The sequence below is a fragment of the Platalea leucorodia genome (assembly GCF_965183815.1).
Source record: "Platalea leucorodia genome assembly, chromosome: 3".
NCBI classification, from domain to species: Eukaryota; Metazoa; Chordata; class Aves; order Pelecaniformes; family Threskiornithidae; genus Platalea; species Platalea leucorodia.
The window spans coordinates 50,199,328-50,214,152 of record NC_138825.1 but is presented as its reverse complement, the minus strand read 5'-3'; the positions used below and the strand labels follow the sequence as shown (position 1 = coordinate 50,214,152).

Genomic DNA, 14,825 nt, shown 5'->3' with positions numbered 1-14,825 from the left:
CCTTGTCAAATACCGCCTTCAAATTTGCCTGAGTACTAAAATCATCACTCTCTCTGGTATGTTTCTTTCACTGATAATATTGTTAAGTTTTTTCTTACATTACTCCATAGGAAATTTAGGGAAACTCTTCTGAGATCTGGTAATGAATCTACTTCTTTCATTACTTTTGCCTTTTGTTTTCACTGAAGATTGCCTTTTCTATTTAGTTGCATTTATTTGCTTCAGTGCCATCACAAAACCCAACAGGTGCTCAGTAATAATTAAACAACTGTCAGAGATGATTTAGCATGCCATTTTTGGGGTTGATTTGACTTTATTAATAGCACCTTTCATTTTTCAGTAGGAGCAATAACATCTGGAAGCAAAGACTTTGCATTGCAATTTTCGAATGACTTCCTGAAAGGTACCCAGCACTTCTTTACAAGGATTCTGAGCATCCTTGATTCCCAAAAGGACTTGGGATTCATAAGCACCTTGCAAAAGGCACTCAGCACCTCAGAGGACTCAGCTTTTTATACACAGTATTTGTACTTTTTGAAGATCAATGTTACAAGCAGCTTTAGAAAGGTCTTGTCAACTCAAACTTTTGTAAAATGTGACATCTGCTCTCCTTGTGTACAAGACATTACCAACGTTTGCCAAAAGGCACTGATCAGGAACGGCTTCCTACAGCGTGCTTAACATTCACTGATGAATGGATAAGAAAAGCAAACACTTTGTGAACATTACATGCAGGCCTGCATAACATGCAGTCTGTCAGGCCTCCTGCATAATAACACAAGAGGAATGTTCTTCCCCATCCTGGTAATCATACAGTATAGACAAATGTAAGTGGCGCACATGAGGATAAACAATCCTAGCCCACCATACAAAATTATGTGCTTGGAGGTGATCATCCCCCCTCAGGAGTGAGGTCTTTGGGTTGTGATGGACTGTTCTAGGGAAACACAACATGAAATCAAATCTTAGAAAGAGAAAAGAGGACAAAAGGGAGAACATCATTACGTTTTCACTGTATAAGTCTGTTGTACACCTACAGCTTGAGTATGGAAAGTAGCTGACATCCTCACCTATAAAAGGGTATATTTATTAAAGGTAGGAAAAATCACAGAAGGGCAAGAAGGAGTTGTATGGAATTACTGACTTTTCAACGTGGAAACAGATGACTGAGGGGGTATATGATACAGTTCTAAAAGGTCATGATTTTTTTGAATGAGGGGATAGGAATTAACTCTTCCACATCCTTTCCAGTACAAAAATAAAGGTCATTAAATGATGCTAGCAGGAGTCAGGTTCAGAACAATCTGGAGATGTTTCCTCAGACAAAAGATAGTTGTGTGACATGGAATTTCTTGGAAAAGATGATGTGGATGCAAAATATTTATATGGGTTCAGGGAGAGACCAGAAAAGTATGTTGAAATGAAATCTGTTGAAGATTACGTCATTGACAAACCACAAGAGGTTCATGAAACCCCTTGCTTGAGCTTAAAGCAGGTGTAGACTGGGGGAGCATTTGGGTGAAGTATCACATATGCTTACCATATTTTTACTCTTCCCTAGGCAGTTGTTTACAGCCCCTGGGTACTGAATAAGAAAATACTAAGACTTAGTAATAAGGCTTGTTCTATGTCTTCCTCAGCATGTTTTTCCAATGCACAGTCTAAAGTCTGCACGAGATACCCTTGGCAGATTCATTCTGATTTTAGCAGTGCCAACAGAAACATGAAACCAACACAGTTACTCTGAAGAGAATTACATTAAGCAACTCTTCAGAGAAGAAATATCTGTGAAAATGTCTTGCATTCAGTGGTGGTGACTGGAAACTTTGTAACATGCGCTAGTTGCTCTTTAATACATAAGGATGAAACCCAAGTGCCAAACTGATTTCGAAGGACTGGGATAAATGCTACAGACATTGTAAGGTACTGGTAGCATTCCCTAGACAGAGGATAACTGCGGATGCATTCAATCTTCTCTGCTCTGTCCCTTTGTCATTCTTTCCCTTTTCCCTCTTTTGCAGGCTTAGGGTTACATGATTGTGTGATGGGAATAACCTGCCTTTTTCACATGATCCATTTGAAAGCCACACTTTTTTGCTACTGTTGGTGTTCTTTTTTCCACAAAACCACAAAAAGCAGAACCAAGGAAAAAGCCCACCCATAGCTACTTCCATCAGTGGAGGACTGCAGTGTGCAGCAAGGAGTGCAGCATGCAGTTGACATAGGCATTTGTCTGAAAAATTAGCATTTCCCACTTGGGGCCACCTCAGAGCTCTGGCACAGAGAGAATACGTTGTTAGGAGTGCCAGGGTTTGACTCTATCTCTGGTTAATTTAATGTATTAGAGAGATTTAGGACAGTAATAGCCTAACTTTGCAAAGAGTGAAGGACTTCCAATTCCCAGCAGCTCATTTTACACCATGGAGAAGGTTCAGTGCTTCCTGCAGTTTTTATTCCCTGATCTTCCTGCCATCCGACCTGCTGGTGTAGCACACAGCTCCCTCCCGGGCCTTGTGCTGTGGCTACAGGCAGCACCATGTGGCCTGGTCCTCTCCTCAACTGGGGACAACTCTGGGAGCCCGGAGGGGCGACCCTGACCCCACTGTGGCAGTCCATGGGAGAGGATAGGCACCAGTGCTTGTGGTGGAGTCTCTCTGGATTTGCTCAGCATGTTTCAGCCATTCATCTACCATCTGCGAATCTATGGTGGTACTGGAAAGAGATGTGCTTTCACGGAGAAAAGAGAAGCACAGGAGTAACTGAAAAGCACAAGAGTAACTGTTTCCTGGGCATGGACATTCCTTGGCATAGAGATGGGTATTTAGCAGATTGCTGAAGTGCAGCACATGATGACACACCACATGACCACAAACCTTTCACCTTTCTCTAGGTTTCTGGCTTTTTTTTTTTAACTTCACTTTAACTTCAATTTAGTAATCAAAGCTATCTGTAAAGAATAATCAGCACAATGAAACCTACTGCCTGCAAATATTCCTACATGCCATCCAGTCCCACGAGGGTCTGAGAAGATAAATAATGCTTTCAGATCAAATTGCCAGTTTAAACACATTATAGAGTGCAAGGATTTATATAAAAGCAGCCTCATGTTAATAAGCGAGAACTTGATTATCTAAGATTGTTTTATGCCTGTAATAAAAGTGTCTGCGGGTAGTAACAGTAGAATGTTCTATTTGTAATTGGTTTTGATTGCTGAATCATTATGGACAATGTGAGCCTTGAAAGCAGAAAGAGGGAGACCTATGAAATTTGAAAGTTGATTATTTGGGTATTCAAAATGAGCAGAAAGAGTTTCCAGAATTTTAGTTTTGGATAATAAAATTTTAGTGTCCTAGATTTTTTGAAATGCATTCCTAAGGTTTACAAGAAAGATCTGTCTTTCTTGTAAAGTGTCTACAGTCACTCTGACAAACGTGAAACTTGTTTTTTTAAAACTCATCATCTTATAAAATTGAAAAACAAAGTTTTCTATGTGCCAAAGCAGAATGTATCTCCTCTGAGAACATGGGATTAAGGAAATAATAACCATTTATTTGGCTTTAACTCTGAATCTACTAGCACATGCTTTTGCTCTATATTTTCTTGGCCAAGTTTCTCAATTATAAGGACTCTGGAACCTTTATACGGCTCAGCAGTGTGGGGAGTTCCTGAAATCTCTTTACATTCATTACCTACCTGAGTAGATCCAAGCCTTAGTGCAAGTAAGAATTAGTCCCTTACCTAAGTTCCTGGCACGGCAGTGAACTAACACCTTCATCGTACAATGTCCTTTCTGAGATGCTTACTCCTTGTTTGCCTGAATATTCCAGTTAGTTTCTTTTAAGAATTTAAAATTATACTCGTCCATAATCTGAAATTTGTTGTACTTAATGAGAACAATACTACCAAAGCAGTGCTATGCAGACTATTTGTACAGCAGAGTGTATAGGCTCAGAAAAGAACAGACAGTGCCTATAACAAGGGATGCCAAAGGAAGGAAGACTTTCCATTCCTTAAAAATTTGTTCTAAAGCATTAATATGGGCACCAGACTTAAAAATAGAATCAGGTAAATTGCATTACTAAATTCCTTCTCTGCCTTGTCTGAGTATCTCCCTTCAACTCTAACATTTTTTTCCATTAATAATCCAAAGCTTCAAAATAAAGTTTCAAAGCAAAATTTTAGAATACATCATCAATCTTTACTTCTATTTGTTAAGATATCAAAATCAAATGGTAAAAGCAAGATGGTAGCCACAATAAAATGATTTTCGAAGCTCAGCATCTTTCATCTTGCCAATGTTAAAAACACTTTGGAACTAAATATAAACACTTTCCAGAATTGCAAACTTCTGAAACAATGACTGAAAACAAGTGTTTAATCCACAATATGGTTCATTTATTTGAGCATGCTTCATTAATTTTCCAAAGATTTTTCAAAATCGGGATGTCTAAGCCTACTTTTCTTTTAACTCCAGACTATTATTCCTTTCCCAGAAAAAGCTAAAATCCACAAAGTTAAAGCAGTCCTTTTATCTACTGACTTCTGTTCAGTATTTAGGCCAACCATTTAAGTATTCCTTCTTTCATTACCAACAAGTCTGTTTTCATTGTCCTTCGTGCTGATTCTCAATCAGTTAAAACAGAGAGAGCCTTCAGAAGCTTTCCACCCCTAGCCCTGAAATGTTAAGATCTATTTTTCTCTTACTCTTTTAGATTTTATTTCCTTGGATGTTTGTGTTATAAATATCTTCCTTTCTCCCAGACTTCCCAGTATTTCAATAAACCTCAGGTTTAAAACCTTGACCCTTAGCAATTCCCTATTATTAAAAAGGAGACAATATGGGGGCTAGAACTGTCATGGCTAAAACTAAGCAACTTTGCTTATTTTAGTGAGTAGCTTTTCATTTAACGATCAGTATCCAGAAACCCCCACTGACTTCACTGGAGCCCCATTTTGGACGGATAGCAGCTTGTGGGAAGCCACAAAACAAGCAGAGCAGAACAAAACCAAGAGCTGGAGACAGGGAGGAAACAGCAGAAAGGAACAGAGGGGTGGAGTGGGGAAAAGTTTATATTTGCTGCAGCATCTTATTTTTCTGAATGTAGATTAAACTTAGAAATCCCAAGACCCTAATTTTCTCTAATGTCAAGCAAATTGCTTGAGAGCAATTGAAACCTGCTGAGAAAACGTGGTTTTGCACTATCATCTCTGAAGCATATCAAACTACAAGAGCTACCATTTAGGTCAAGAGGTAAAACCTATGGGAGAGCATTCCCTCCGCAGGCCGTGCGGGTGTCCCCCCAGGAGGAGAGGGGCCACAGCAGCGTGCTGAGGGACTGGCTCCCCATTCACGCCCAGCCCTGCGGGAGGTCGGGTTGTCCCCTGGTCCCTGCATGGAGCAAGGGCTCTCGGCTCCTGCTCTCCCCAGCGGTCGCAGCAAGAGGCAGCCTGCTCCATACTGTCCTTGGCTGCAGGAGCCAGGATCTCTCAGAAAACAGCTGAGCCACTGTGTCTGACCTCTGCGTGAGTGTCCTGGTTTCAGCTGGGATAGAGTTAATTTTCTTCTTAGTAGCTGGTATAGTGCTGTGCTTTGGATTTAGGATGAGAATAATGTTGGTAACGCACTGATGTTTTGGTTCTTGCTGAGCAGATTTTACACAAGTCAGGACTTTTCAGCTTCTCATGCTCTGCCAGGTGCATAAGAAGCTGGGAGGGAGCATGGCTAGGACAGCTGATCGAGACTGCCCAAAGGGCTATTCCATACCATATGACATCATGCTCAGTATATAAGCTGGGGGAAGAAGAAGGGGAGGGGGAACATCTGGAGTGATGGCATTTGTCTTCCCAAGTAACCGTTACGCGTGATGGAGCCCTGCTTTCCTGGGGATGGCTGAACACCGGCCTGCCCATGGGAAGTAGGGAATGAATTCCTTGCTTTGCTTGTGCGCTCAGCTTTTGCTTTACCTATTTAACTGTCTTTATCTCAACCCATGAGTTTTCTCACTTTTACTCTTCTGATTCTCTCCCCAATCCCACCGGGGGGAGTGAGCGAGCGGCTGTGTGGTGCTTAGTTGCTGGCTGGGGTTAAACCACAACAGTGAGGCAGGGGCTCCAACTGAGTTGCTGCAGCCAGACAGAAAACATTCATTCACCTAAAATGTGACAGTCTGATGGTGCTCAGTATAAAACAGAGGACTGGAATAGCCCACACGCTGCCCCACCTGAAGCAAGGGACAGAGCTACCAGAGCAAGAAAAGGTCAAGCAGAAGCTCAAAGGCACAAAGCAGACCCTGCATCTTCCGTACGTGTGTGGGCACACCCACGTGTGCCTATTAGAAACTGCGGGAGCAGCTCAGGCAGATGGTGATGGCAGTGGGCTGTCAAGTGTATCGCGCTCTGCTGCCTGTCTGGCCGCTAGTGCTGTGACTGCTATGCAGAGGACCACAAGCACTACGCAGGGGACCTTCCGTAGCACCATCTCCAGCATTTGAGAAGCGAGTGTGGGTACTGCAAGAAGGAAAGACAGGAATCTCTCTTGCACCTCTTGCTCTTTCCACATCTCAGAGCAAGCCATTTAGTAATTCAGCTTTTTGCTTCTAACTTTACGTCTCCAATCTGAAATAATCTTATAAGCATAAACAGTTGCAAGAGAGAACAGCAAATTGCTTTTCACAAGTCCCAATATTTAACCAGTCTATGCCATTCTCTAAAAGACAAGCCAGAACTCCCATGGATGGCAATGACAGTCAATCACATATTTAAATATGACCCATCAGCTCTCTTCTTGTGATACAGTTTACAGAATTGAAGGATTAAATTCCTGCTCCTAAGATCACAGAAACCCCAAGAGAGATACAAAGGAAAGGTTTGTCTCTTTCCTTTAGAAGCAAATTCTTCCCTTGTTCATCCAAAATGCAGAATATGAGAGAATTTTTTCTGTGGAGAAAAAAGAAACCTGCAAATTTTTTCACAGAACTAGATATGATTTTTAAATGAAAAATAATACAGTGCTATTATCTTCATTACATTCACTTGATATGACCGTTCTTATTTTTCCACGTAAAAACCGAAGACCAAATTTGCAACCAAAATCATGCATCAGGCATTGTCCATGACCTCGCCAAATGCAATGAATTTCTTCATAAAACTCCCAAACAAAGGTACAGATGGCATAAGATACATGATCCAACTTATCCTTCTAGTTTACCACAATTTAAATAGGATTATTAACAAAGGGTGAAAACACATTAGTAAGAAAGGAGATAATACATTTAGGGTAACAAAGAAGAAAGCCCACTGTGAAAATGTTCCCAGCAAAAAGAACAAGACAGCATTGAAATGTATTTGAGAATGGGAGAGACAAATTCTACTCCCTTTTTCTTCCCACCTCAGATTTGCAGCTAAATTATAGAGAATTAAAGATATGTGTTTCTTAGTTCCCTATATTATCATACACAGCAGTTATCTTAAACCCTTGATAAATGCTGGCGGTTTACACTCCCTCTTCACTGAAAAAATAAAATACAAGGTAATATCATGTTTTAGATTCCAATGGTTTGCCTGTGCTCTTTGCAAATTTCTCTAGTAGCACTCAAGGTTCACTACACTCTGGGAAGGAATGCAAAATGCCGCATAAGGAAGAGGATAACTATCAGGGAAGATGCATGGAGAGAAACAATCACCGCCAGACAAGGCAGAGCGCACATAACAAATGCCCCGATTGAATGCGTGCGCGTACCTAATCTGTTGGAGGGGTTCCTTTTGAAGAGGGCTCGCAGCAGGCTCTGGGCTTCTACACTCAAGAACTGCGGCATTCCCAGCTTGGCTCTGAAAGAACACAACACTTGAAAAGATAATAGATTTTTCAAAAATTTTCTCCATTCCATTGTGGTTTAAAAAGTGGAATTGTAATAGTCAGGATGGGCAGACACATGAATTTGGTGATCAAAGGCTACCTAAGCATAATGCAATACAGACTGAGGACCTGATCTTGTTCTGTTGAAGTTAAAGAATGTTTTACCACTGGCTTCACTAGGGGTAGAGTAGATCTAACGAATTTCATAACACCTTTTCAACCTAAATAGGTCGTTTTCCTACAGAATTTTTTTCACTTTTTTAGCTTGCTGGAATAAATTTGGGAATTAAGAGGAATTTAAGCAAACAAAACTTCATGAAAATCACTATCCTAAACCATATATTGATTAAAGAGAACCAAACTTTTCCCTTGGTAATTCACTTTTACAGAGAAAATAATGCAGTATTGAGCAAAGATAAGCTTTAAATACTTAAGTTTGCACTTAACATTAAATGAACAGGAAATTTGCAAGGGAAAATATTTGAAACTTGGCAACAACAAAACATAGGCTGTCCTGCAGAAATTTGACTCTTCCTACATTTGTGTGGATAATGACATTCTTTATTACAGAAAGTAAGATACACTTCTTTTGTAATGCCCTCTCCGCAATTCACTTCCTACTATTTATTCTGAAGGCAATTTTAGAGCTACATGCAGGCATCAGCTGTGCATGCCTTAACAAATTCATGTCATGCACAGCTTTGAAAAATGCATTATGCACATTATTATTCTCTTAACCTTCATATACTTAGGACCTATAGGCTGCCTGTAGGGTACAGTTAACTCATAGTTAGAGGAACGAAAGCCGTTTCAGTACTCACTTGAGAATGAGTGCCATTGTCTCCTTTCTGTCTTTTCCCTGGAAGGGTAACGATCCCGTCAGCATCTCAAACTGTGAAGTAACAACAAAATGGTAAATCAAATGAGCGTTGAGATGGTCTGCATAGCTGATAGACACCATACCCACCTTCTATTTCCAACACAACTGAAAACTTGAGGAAAAGAAATGGTCCAACAGGCTGTACTTCAGAAAAAAAATGACACAGCAGGTCTGGATTATGCAGAACATGAAGGACCAACTTGACTGTTTCATTCACGAATCTTGTTACAAACTGTTTACACTGATACTTGGGGTCAACTTTTGGTATGTTTGGGAAGAAGTACCATATATACAGCTTATTATCCAGCACCTGTTTTATGGCCAATGCTGAAGATGAGATATTTGGCTGGAAAGACCCTTAGTCTGAATGGGTATGGCTGTTCTTAGGTGTTTGGCATAGACTGTGGTGCAAGAAAAATGGGTTCAACATGCCACCCCCGATCTTTTTAGCTTGAGTCAAACCACCTTTTTGATTGTATATCTGCAGCACTCAGAGACGCCACTGCTATCCTTTGCGGGAGAAACATGCACAAACGCCACATTCTCAAGGCATTTGAGCGTGCTTTTTTCTCTCCCATTTTGGTTCCCCTGGCTATATTCAGTGATGAATTTTGCAACTGTCTCATTTAACTGAACCCAAATCTCAAAGCAAAACTCAGCAATCATCATCAATTATTTGCCTAACTCACACATGAAAACATCAATCAGTTATGCTTCCTTTGAAACAGATTAGTGCTTTCAGTAAATTTGACAGGAATTTCACATTTGTAAAAAAAAAAAAAAAAAACCCACAAAAAACCCCAAAATCAAACGGCCAAAGAAGCTCGCCTAATATAGATTCAGTACCAGGTCCTTCATGCAGCTCTTGCCACAGTGTTTCATGGGGGTATGAGTGGCAGCTGGTTCCTCTGACTGAGGGATGATGAAGGTTACGCATCACCAAACACAAAGACACCAAGAACATAATTCAGCCTGGGCACAAAGGAGGACAATGTCCGTTGAGGGTAAGGAGAACTGTTACTCGCTTATGTCTGTGACTCAGCCTTTGGATCTGTTCTACTATAATAAGTACCCACTAATTAATATTCATTGCTATAATTAAATACCTGTTAAGGCAGGACAGACTATGCAACCCTTATGTATTTTTTGCACCTTATCACACAAGTAGTTTCACTGCTCTTAGGAAGCATATTTGTGCAAAAAAGGATCCTTTCATTACCAAAACCTGTGTCAGACTGCCCCACAGCCTGACTCTTCCCTTTTCCCAGGTTAAATATAGCCATACCGTAAGAAAAATATAAGAAAACATAAGAAAACTGTAACCATGAAACTATTATGCTAGTATTGGAAGGAAGGCAGAGGAGAGGTTTAGAAGCCAAATAACTAATTGACTATAATTAATTGAAGGTTTAATCTGCATTAGTTAAAAACTACCTCAAGGCAACAAAACACATAGTAGAAACAAGGGCAAAACACTTTTTAAAAGTGTGTATGGCTGACAAATATAAACAAGATTTGGAAAACACAAATGTGTTAACTCCTGCTTGGTCTAGGAGAGTCCAGAGAAGAGCTGCCTGCTAGAGCTGGAGAAAAGCAGCTCGTCTTCTAGAAAGAAACATGATGGGGGAGAATTTTTAAAACTGACTAAATGACACTGGAGCTCAGGCACCATTTTTAAAGTAATTCTGACCCATTAGAGCCCTAGTCCTGATAAAAGTGCTCAGACATACCAGGAATGAAGGGCAGAGAACATTGCGTCCCAGGGCAGCAGCAGAAGTGGCACATACTGTACCAAACCCTCATGATTTCTGAAGAGTTTATGTTCAGGGTAAGTACCTAATGTTCACTTACACTTGCTCATGTTACTTTGTTGTTATAATAAACCTGATTTAACAGCGCTAACAATGACTGCTACAGCTCATTTATTTTGGCAGAAATGGGCTTGACACTGCTGATGCAGATGATACAGATATAAGCAACTGCCAGGTCAATGACTACGTGGGAAGATGATTGTAGCTCCCACCCACCATGATATCATGGAAAGATCTGCAAATGCACCGTGGGTGCAAGAGGCCGAGAAACCTGAAGTCAAGAAATTCAGATGCAGTGTCCAAGAGGGGAGGAAGGAAGGAAGGAAGACATTTAAGTCACAGGAGGGAGCAGGGGAAATGACTGTCCTGGAGGCTGCAAGGAATATTTACTGCGCTGCACTAATGGCTAGCACTTTGTTACCACATGTCTCCAATTACGCAGGTCTAATGTTGAGATTAATTCAGATTCAGAAGAAATGCACTTAACATCAATATTTAAAGCGAAAGGCAGCTACGAGTTAAATGTACCAGAGCTTTTTACTTCAATGAACTCAGCTGAGCAGCAGCTGGAAGAAAGCACTGGTTTCTCAATTGCAGTCCTGATTACATCTGTTGAAGGTTAAAAATGAAATTACAAGACTGAAAAAAAATTAAATAGTTCATCTCATCACTTAAAGCTACCGCTTTACTGCACAACAACCTGTTTTCCTGGTTATTTTTTCAAAAAATCAAGCATTTTGCTAAACCTAAACATGCAAACAGAATTGGGCACTTGCTGCTAACATCCTTCCACATAAATACAGAGTTGTATGGGTCACAGCAGGTTGACAAGGAGCTGAGGTTAGGTGTGAAGAAACTCTGTAGTATTTCTGGCTATTAAAGCAGACCCTATAGTTTTCCCAGGAGACTCAGTTTTCACTCTCCCCACTTTCCCATCTATATACATCATCTGTTTGCGCCTTGCCTTCCAATGATTTGCTTCTTGGGTATTCTGGAGGGCCACCTTCTGTTAGCCAGTACTTCAGAAGGCTTTGCTTCTCTCCAACCTTGACTTCCTTTCTGTACCAATATTCCACAAGAAAGGCAAGTATTCCCTGTTCCAGTTCAGCAGCCTATTAAGAGAACCACAGAATTAAAGCTCAATGGGAAGGGGCTTCTGGAGTCACCTAATCCAGCCCCTGCTTAGGTCTCGACGTACTCTGCAGTGCTTCCCTTCTCTACTTTTCAGGGCAATCACCAATTTCAGTAGGCAAAACACCAGCACTGGAGACCCTCGAAGCTACGCTTATGGGAAGACCTGGGGAAAGAGGGACACATTTCCTGAGGGAATAGATACAAGAAGTGACCGTGGTAGGTCACTGAGGAAGATAATGAATGAGAAAAAATCCACAGCCTGGGGTAAATGCCAGATGAATCTTCCTAGCAGATGGAAGGAGAGCAGATTGTGCAAATTACTTCAGCCCAAGTCTGCTAAAGTATTGCAAGCCTAGGATAAAATTCAGGGTTACAAAAGAAACTTGATACCACTTAGTTTGGGAGAGCAGAGAGAGACACTCTTGTCAGGACAGACGGGTTCCCCTCCAAGCACTTCCAGTCATTTTCCAGGTAGCTGGGAGCCACTCAGCCACTCGGTTTGGCCATTTGTAAAATGCATTAAGTATTTTTTGTTATTAGCGAAGTGTGAGGCATAATGAGTTAGTGTTTGCAAAGGGCTAGAATACCTTCACATAGCAGCTAGCATAAACATTCAGAACACTGTTCGTGAAGACCATCCCTTGCACTGGGAATAAAACAAGTGTTATGATGGGATTTTCTAAAACAAGATCGTATTGCTTTGATATCTCGTATTGATTTTTCCAATGCCGCTGTACAGTTACTACGAAATTACTACAGTGCTGACTACTTTGTCTGGATACCAAAAGGATATATTCTTTTCTTGTGAAGACTCCACTACTTACACATTCACTACATTGCTGACAAACATAAACACATTTCTTTTTATTTGGGACTGCCTACTGAGTCATCACACCCCTTCTTTCTCCAGTTATATTCCCCTCTCTGCTCACATGACTCTCAAAGGTGTACAGTGTTTTTTCCTGAACTGAAACAGGTACAACTTCCATGAGGTCTGTGGCCTTGTAAATCGCCTGGTACAATGAACTACAAAACCACTGCTTTGAGAGGCCTTCCAAGAGACTTGTGCATGTTATATCGTGCAGACCAGTTTATCTGGGCTTCAGAGATGGCAGTGTGGGCATCAAGGCTCTTGCAGCACAGCTGAAAAGGTATTAGTCATATACATGACTTTTTAACAATTTAAGTCAATCACTTGTTAATGCAGATCTCTTCACGCAAAGCTTTTGTAGAATATGTCCTATCCAAAATCTCCAATGCAATAGTAAGATGCAGGAAGGCGGAAAATGAAATCTGTCTGGTCATGATAAACCACATAAATTCACCAGCACAAACTTTTAATTGGGTCCTAGCCGTTGTCATCACATACTAAATGAGAAGCAGGTACTGTCCTCTGGAATGCTTGGAAAGGGTGAATTTCAAGATTTGTATAACTATACCTGTTGACACATACTAAGCTACCATAAACCAATTCAAACAAACCGAGCAGCAAACAAACAGAGCAGATAACAGTTTTGGTTTTGTGGCCTGTGTCAAAGACTTAGCTGATGGTAAATGAAGTTCTACTGTTGTTGATAGTAAAACTCCCACGGAGTAATAATTAATAATATGATTAATAACGTAATTAATAATTAAGTAGTAAGACAAGACCAGAATTTAGTCTTTTGTAGATAAGTTTGTTTTGATATTAATAATCATGACATGCCACATTTAATGTTGCCTTCAAAGATCATTCAGTTTGATTCTAGCCTGTGCCCTGGTCAATACAGTTTGGTAAGGAGCTGCCAGCACAACCTGACTCTTCATACAGTAGCATTAATCCCTCTTCACAGAATAAAACAGACAAGAGAGCGTTTGGTTGCTCTTCTGGCTAGGTTACGGGCCACTGTATCACTATCTGCCTCATATGTTCCTTCTATTGATCAAAATTTTAGGTATGAAAATTACACTATCACATTCACTTCCCTTCAGTCTGTGGATATGCCACCAACTGGTATATTTTCTTTGTATATTTTGCATAATACTGCAAATAACTTAGAGAAAAATGCTAATAAATAATTTGGATACCATTTCATTCTCTTCAGTTTTTCAGACTGGCAGAAAAACAGCTTCCCTAAGAGAACATACAAATGACAGACCAAGGAAAACAAGGAGAGATCAGCAGAGCAAAAGACAGCACCTGAAAATCCTCCTGCACTTCTAGTGTATGGAAATACCCTTTTTCTGCCCCAACCAGTTAGTTGTTGAAAAGGAAAAAAGATTGAATTGATTAAAGCTATTTTTCTCTAAGATGTCTGGTAGCACTCAAAGGCTTAAAGCATTAGCTTACAGTTAAAATGATTTTACTGTCTTTAACTTAGGTCCTTTTATATGGATTCTTATCTTTTCTAATTCTAATACATTGAATCCCTTGGGGAGGGAATGAAAAGAGAGATGGAGGAAAAAAAAAAAATTAAAGCCTAGGAAAAAACAGGTAAAGGAGCCAAGTTCATCAGCAGTTGAAAGAAAAACAATCTATGCACCAAATACACCATCATGTTTAACTGGAGACAGACAGTGAGAAGGTACAGCTATCCTCCAAAACAAAACATATCATAAAAAAATTTAAAGGGTTAGGATATATTTATTATATAAGACATAACCTATTGATTTTCCTGTATAAACATACATGGTTCAGAAGTGCTGAGCATCCACAATGGATTTATGGCTGTAGAAGATAAGGATGCTCCATTCCTTTTAAATTCAGGTAATAAATTACATTATTTCCTTAGATTAACTGCTCTCAACCAGCTAAATCAGTGATGTAGGCCCTCCCCACACCAAATTTTCACTAGTTTTCACATTGCTTCCTATCCTTACTTCCTTTGGTGACACCACTTGTCTGCTTAGGGTAAACATTTAAACATACTCTATGGATCGTGGGCTGTAATGTAATATATAGCTACCTAAAAGCTTCCATACCACAGGAAATGGAGCTGTATTAGAAGAGCAGGTTGCTATGTTAATTTATGCTTCTTCCCTGGTTCTGCAGGGGAGCCGTGATAACCCTGGTGAGGTGCCATGTGAGCCACAGCTGCAGTGCTGCGCCGCGTTGCGTTGCCTGTTAGTGGCTATGCGCTGAGCACTTGGGTAGACCTGCAGCCTG

At 40.4% G+C, this 14,825-nt stretch overlaps 1 protein-coding gene across 1 annotated transcript in view; it reads right to left on the bottom strand.

The window, feature by feature from the left end:
• RPS6KA2 (ribosomal protein S6 kinase A2) overlaps positions 1-14,825 on the bottom strand; it is a gene marked incomplete at its 5' end in the record, with an annotated part of 172,225 nt that overhangs the window by 43,068 nt on the left and 114,332 nt on the right. The window contains 2 exons of the mRNA XM_082306308.1: positions 7,739-7,827; positions 8,677-8,747. Of these exons, the coding sequence (XP_082162434.1) occupies positions 7,739-7,827; positions 8,677-8,747 (160 nt within the window). The remainder of the gene's footprint in view (positions 1-7,738; positions 7,828-8,676; positions 8,748-14,825) is intronic.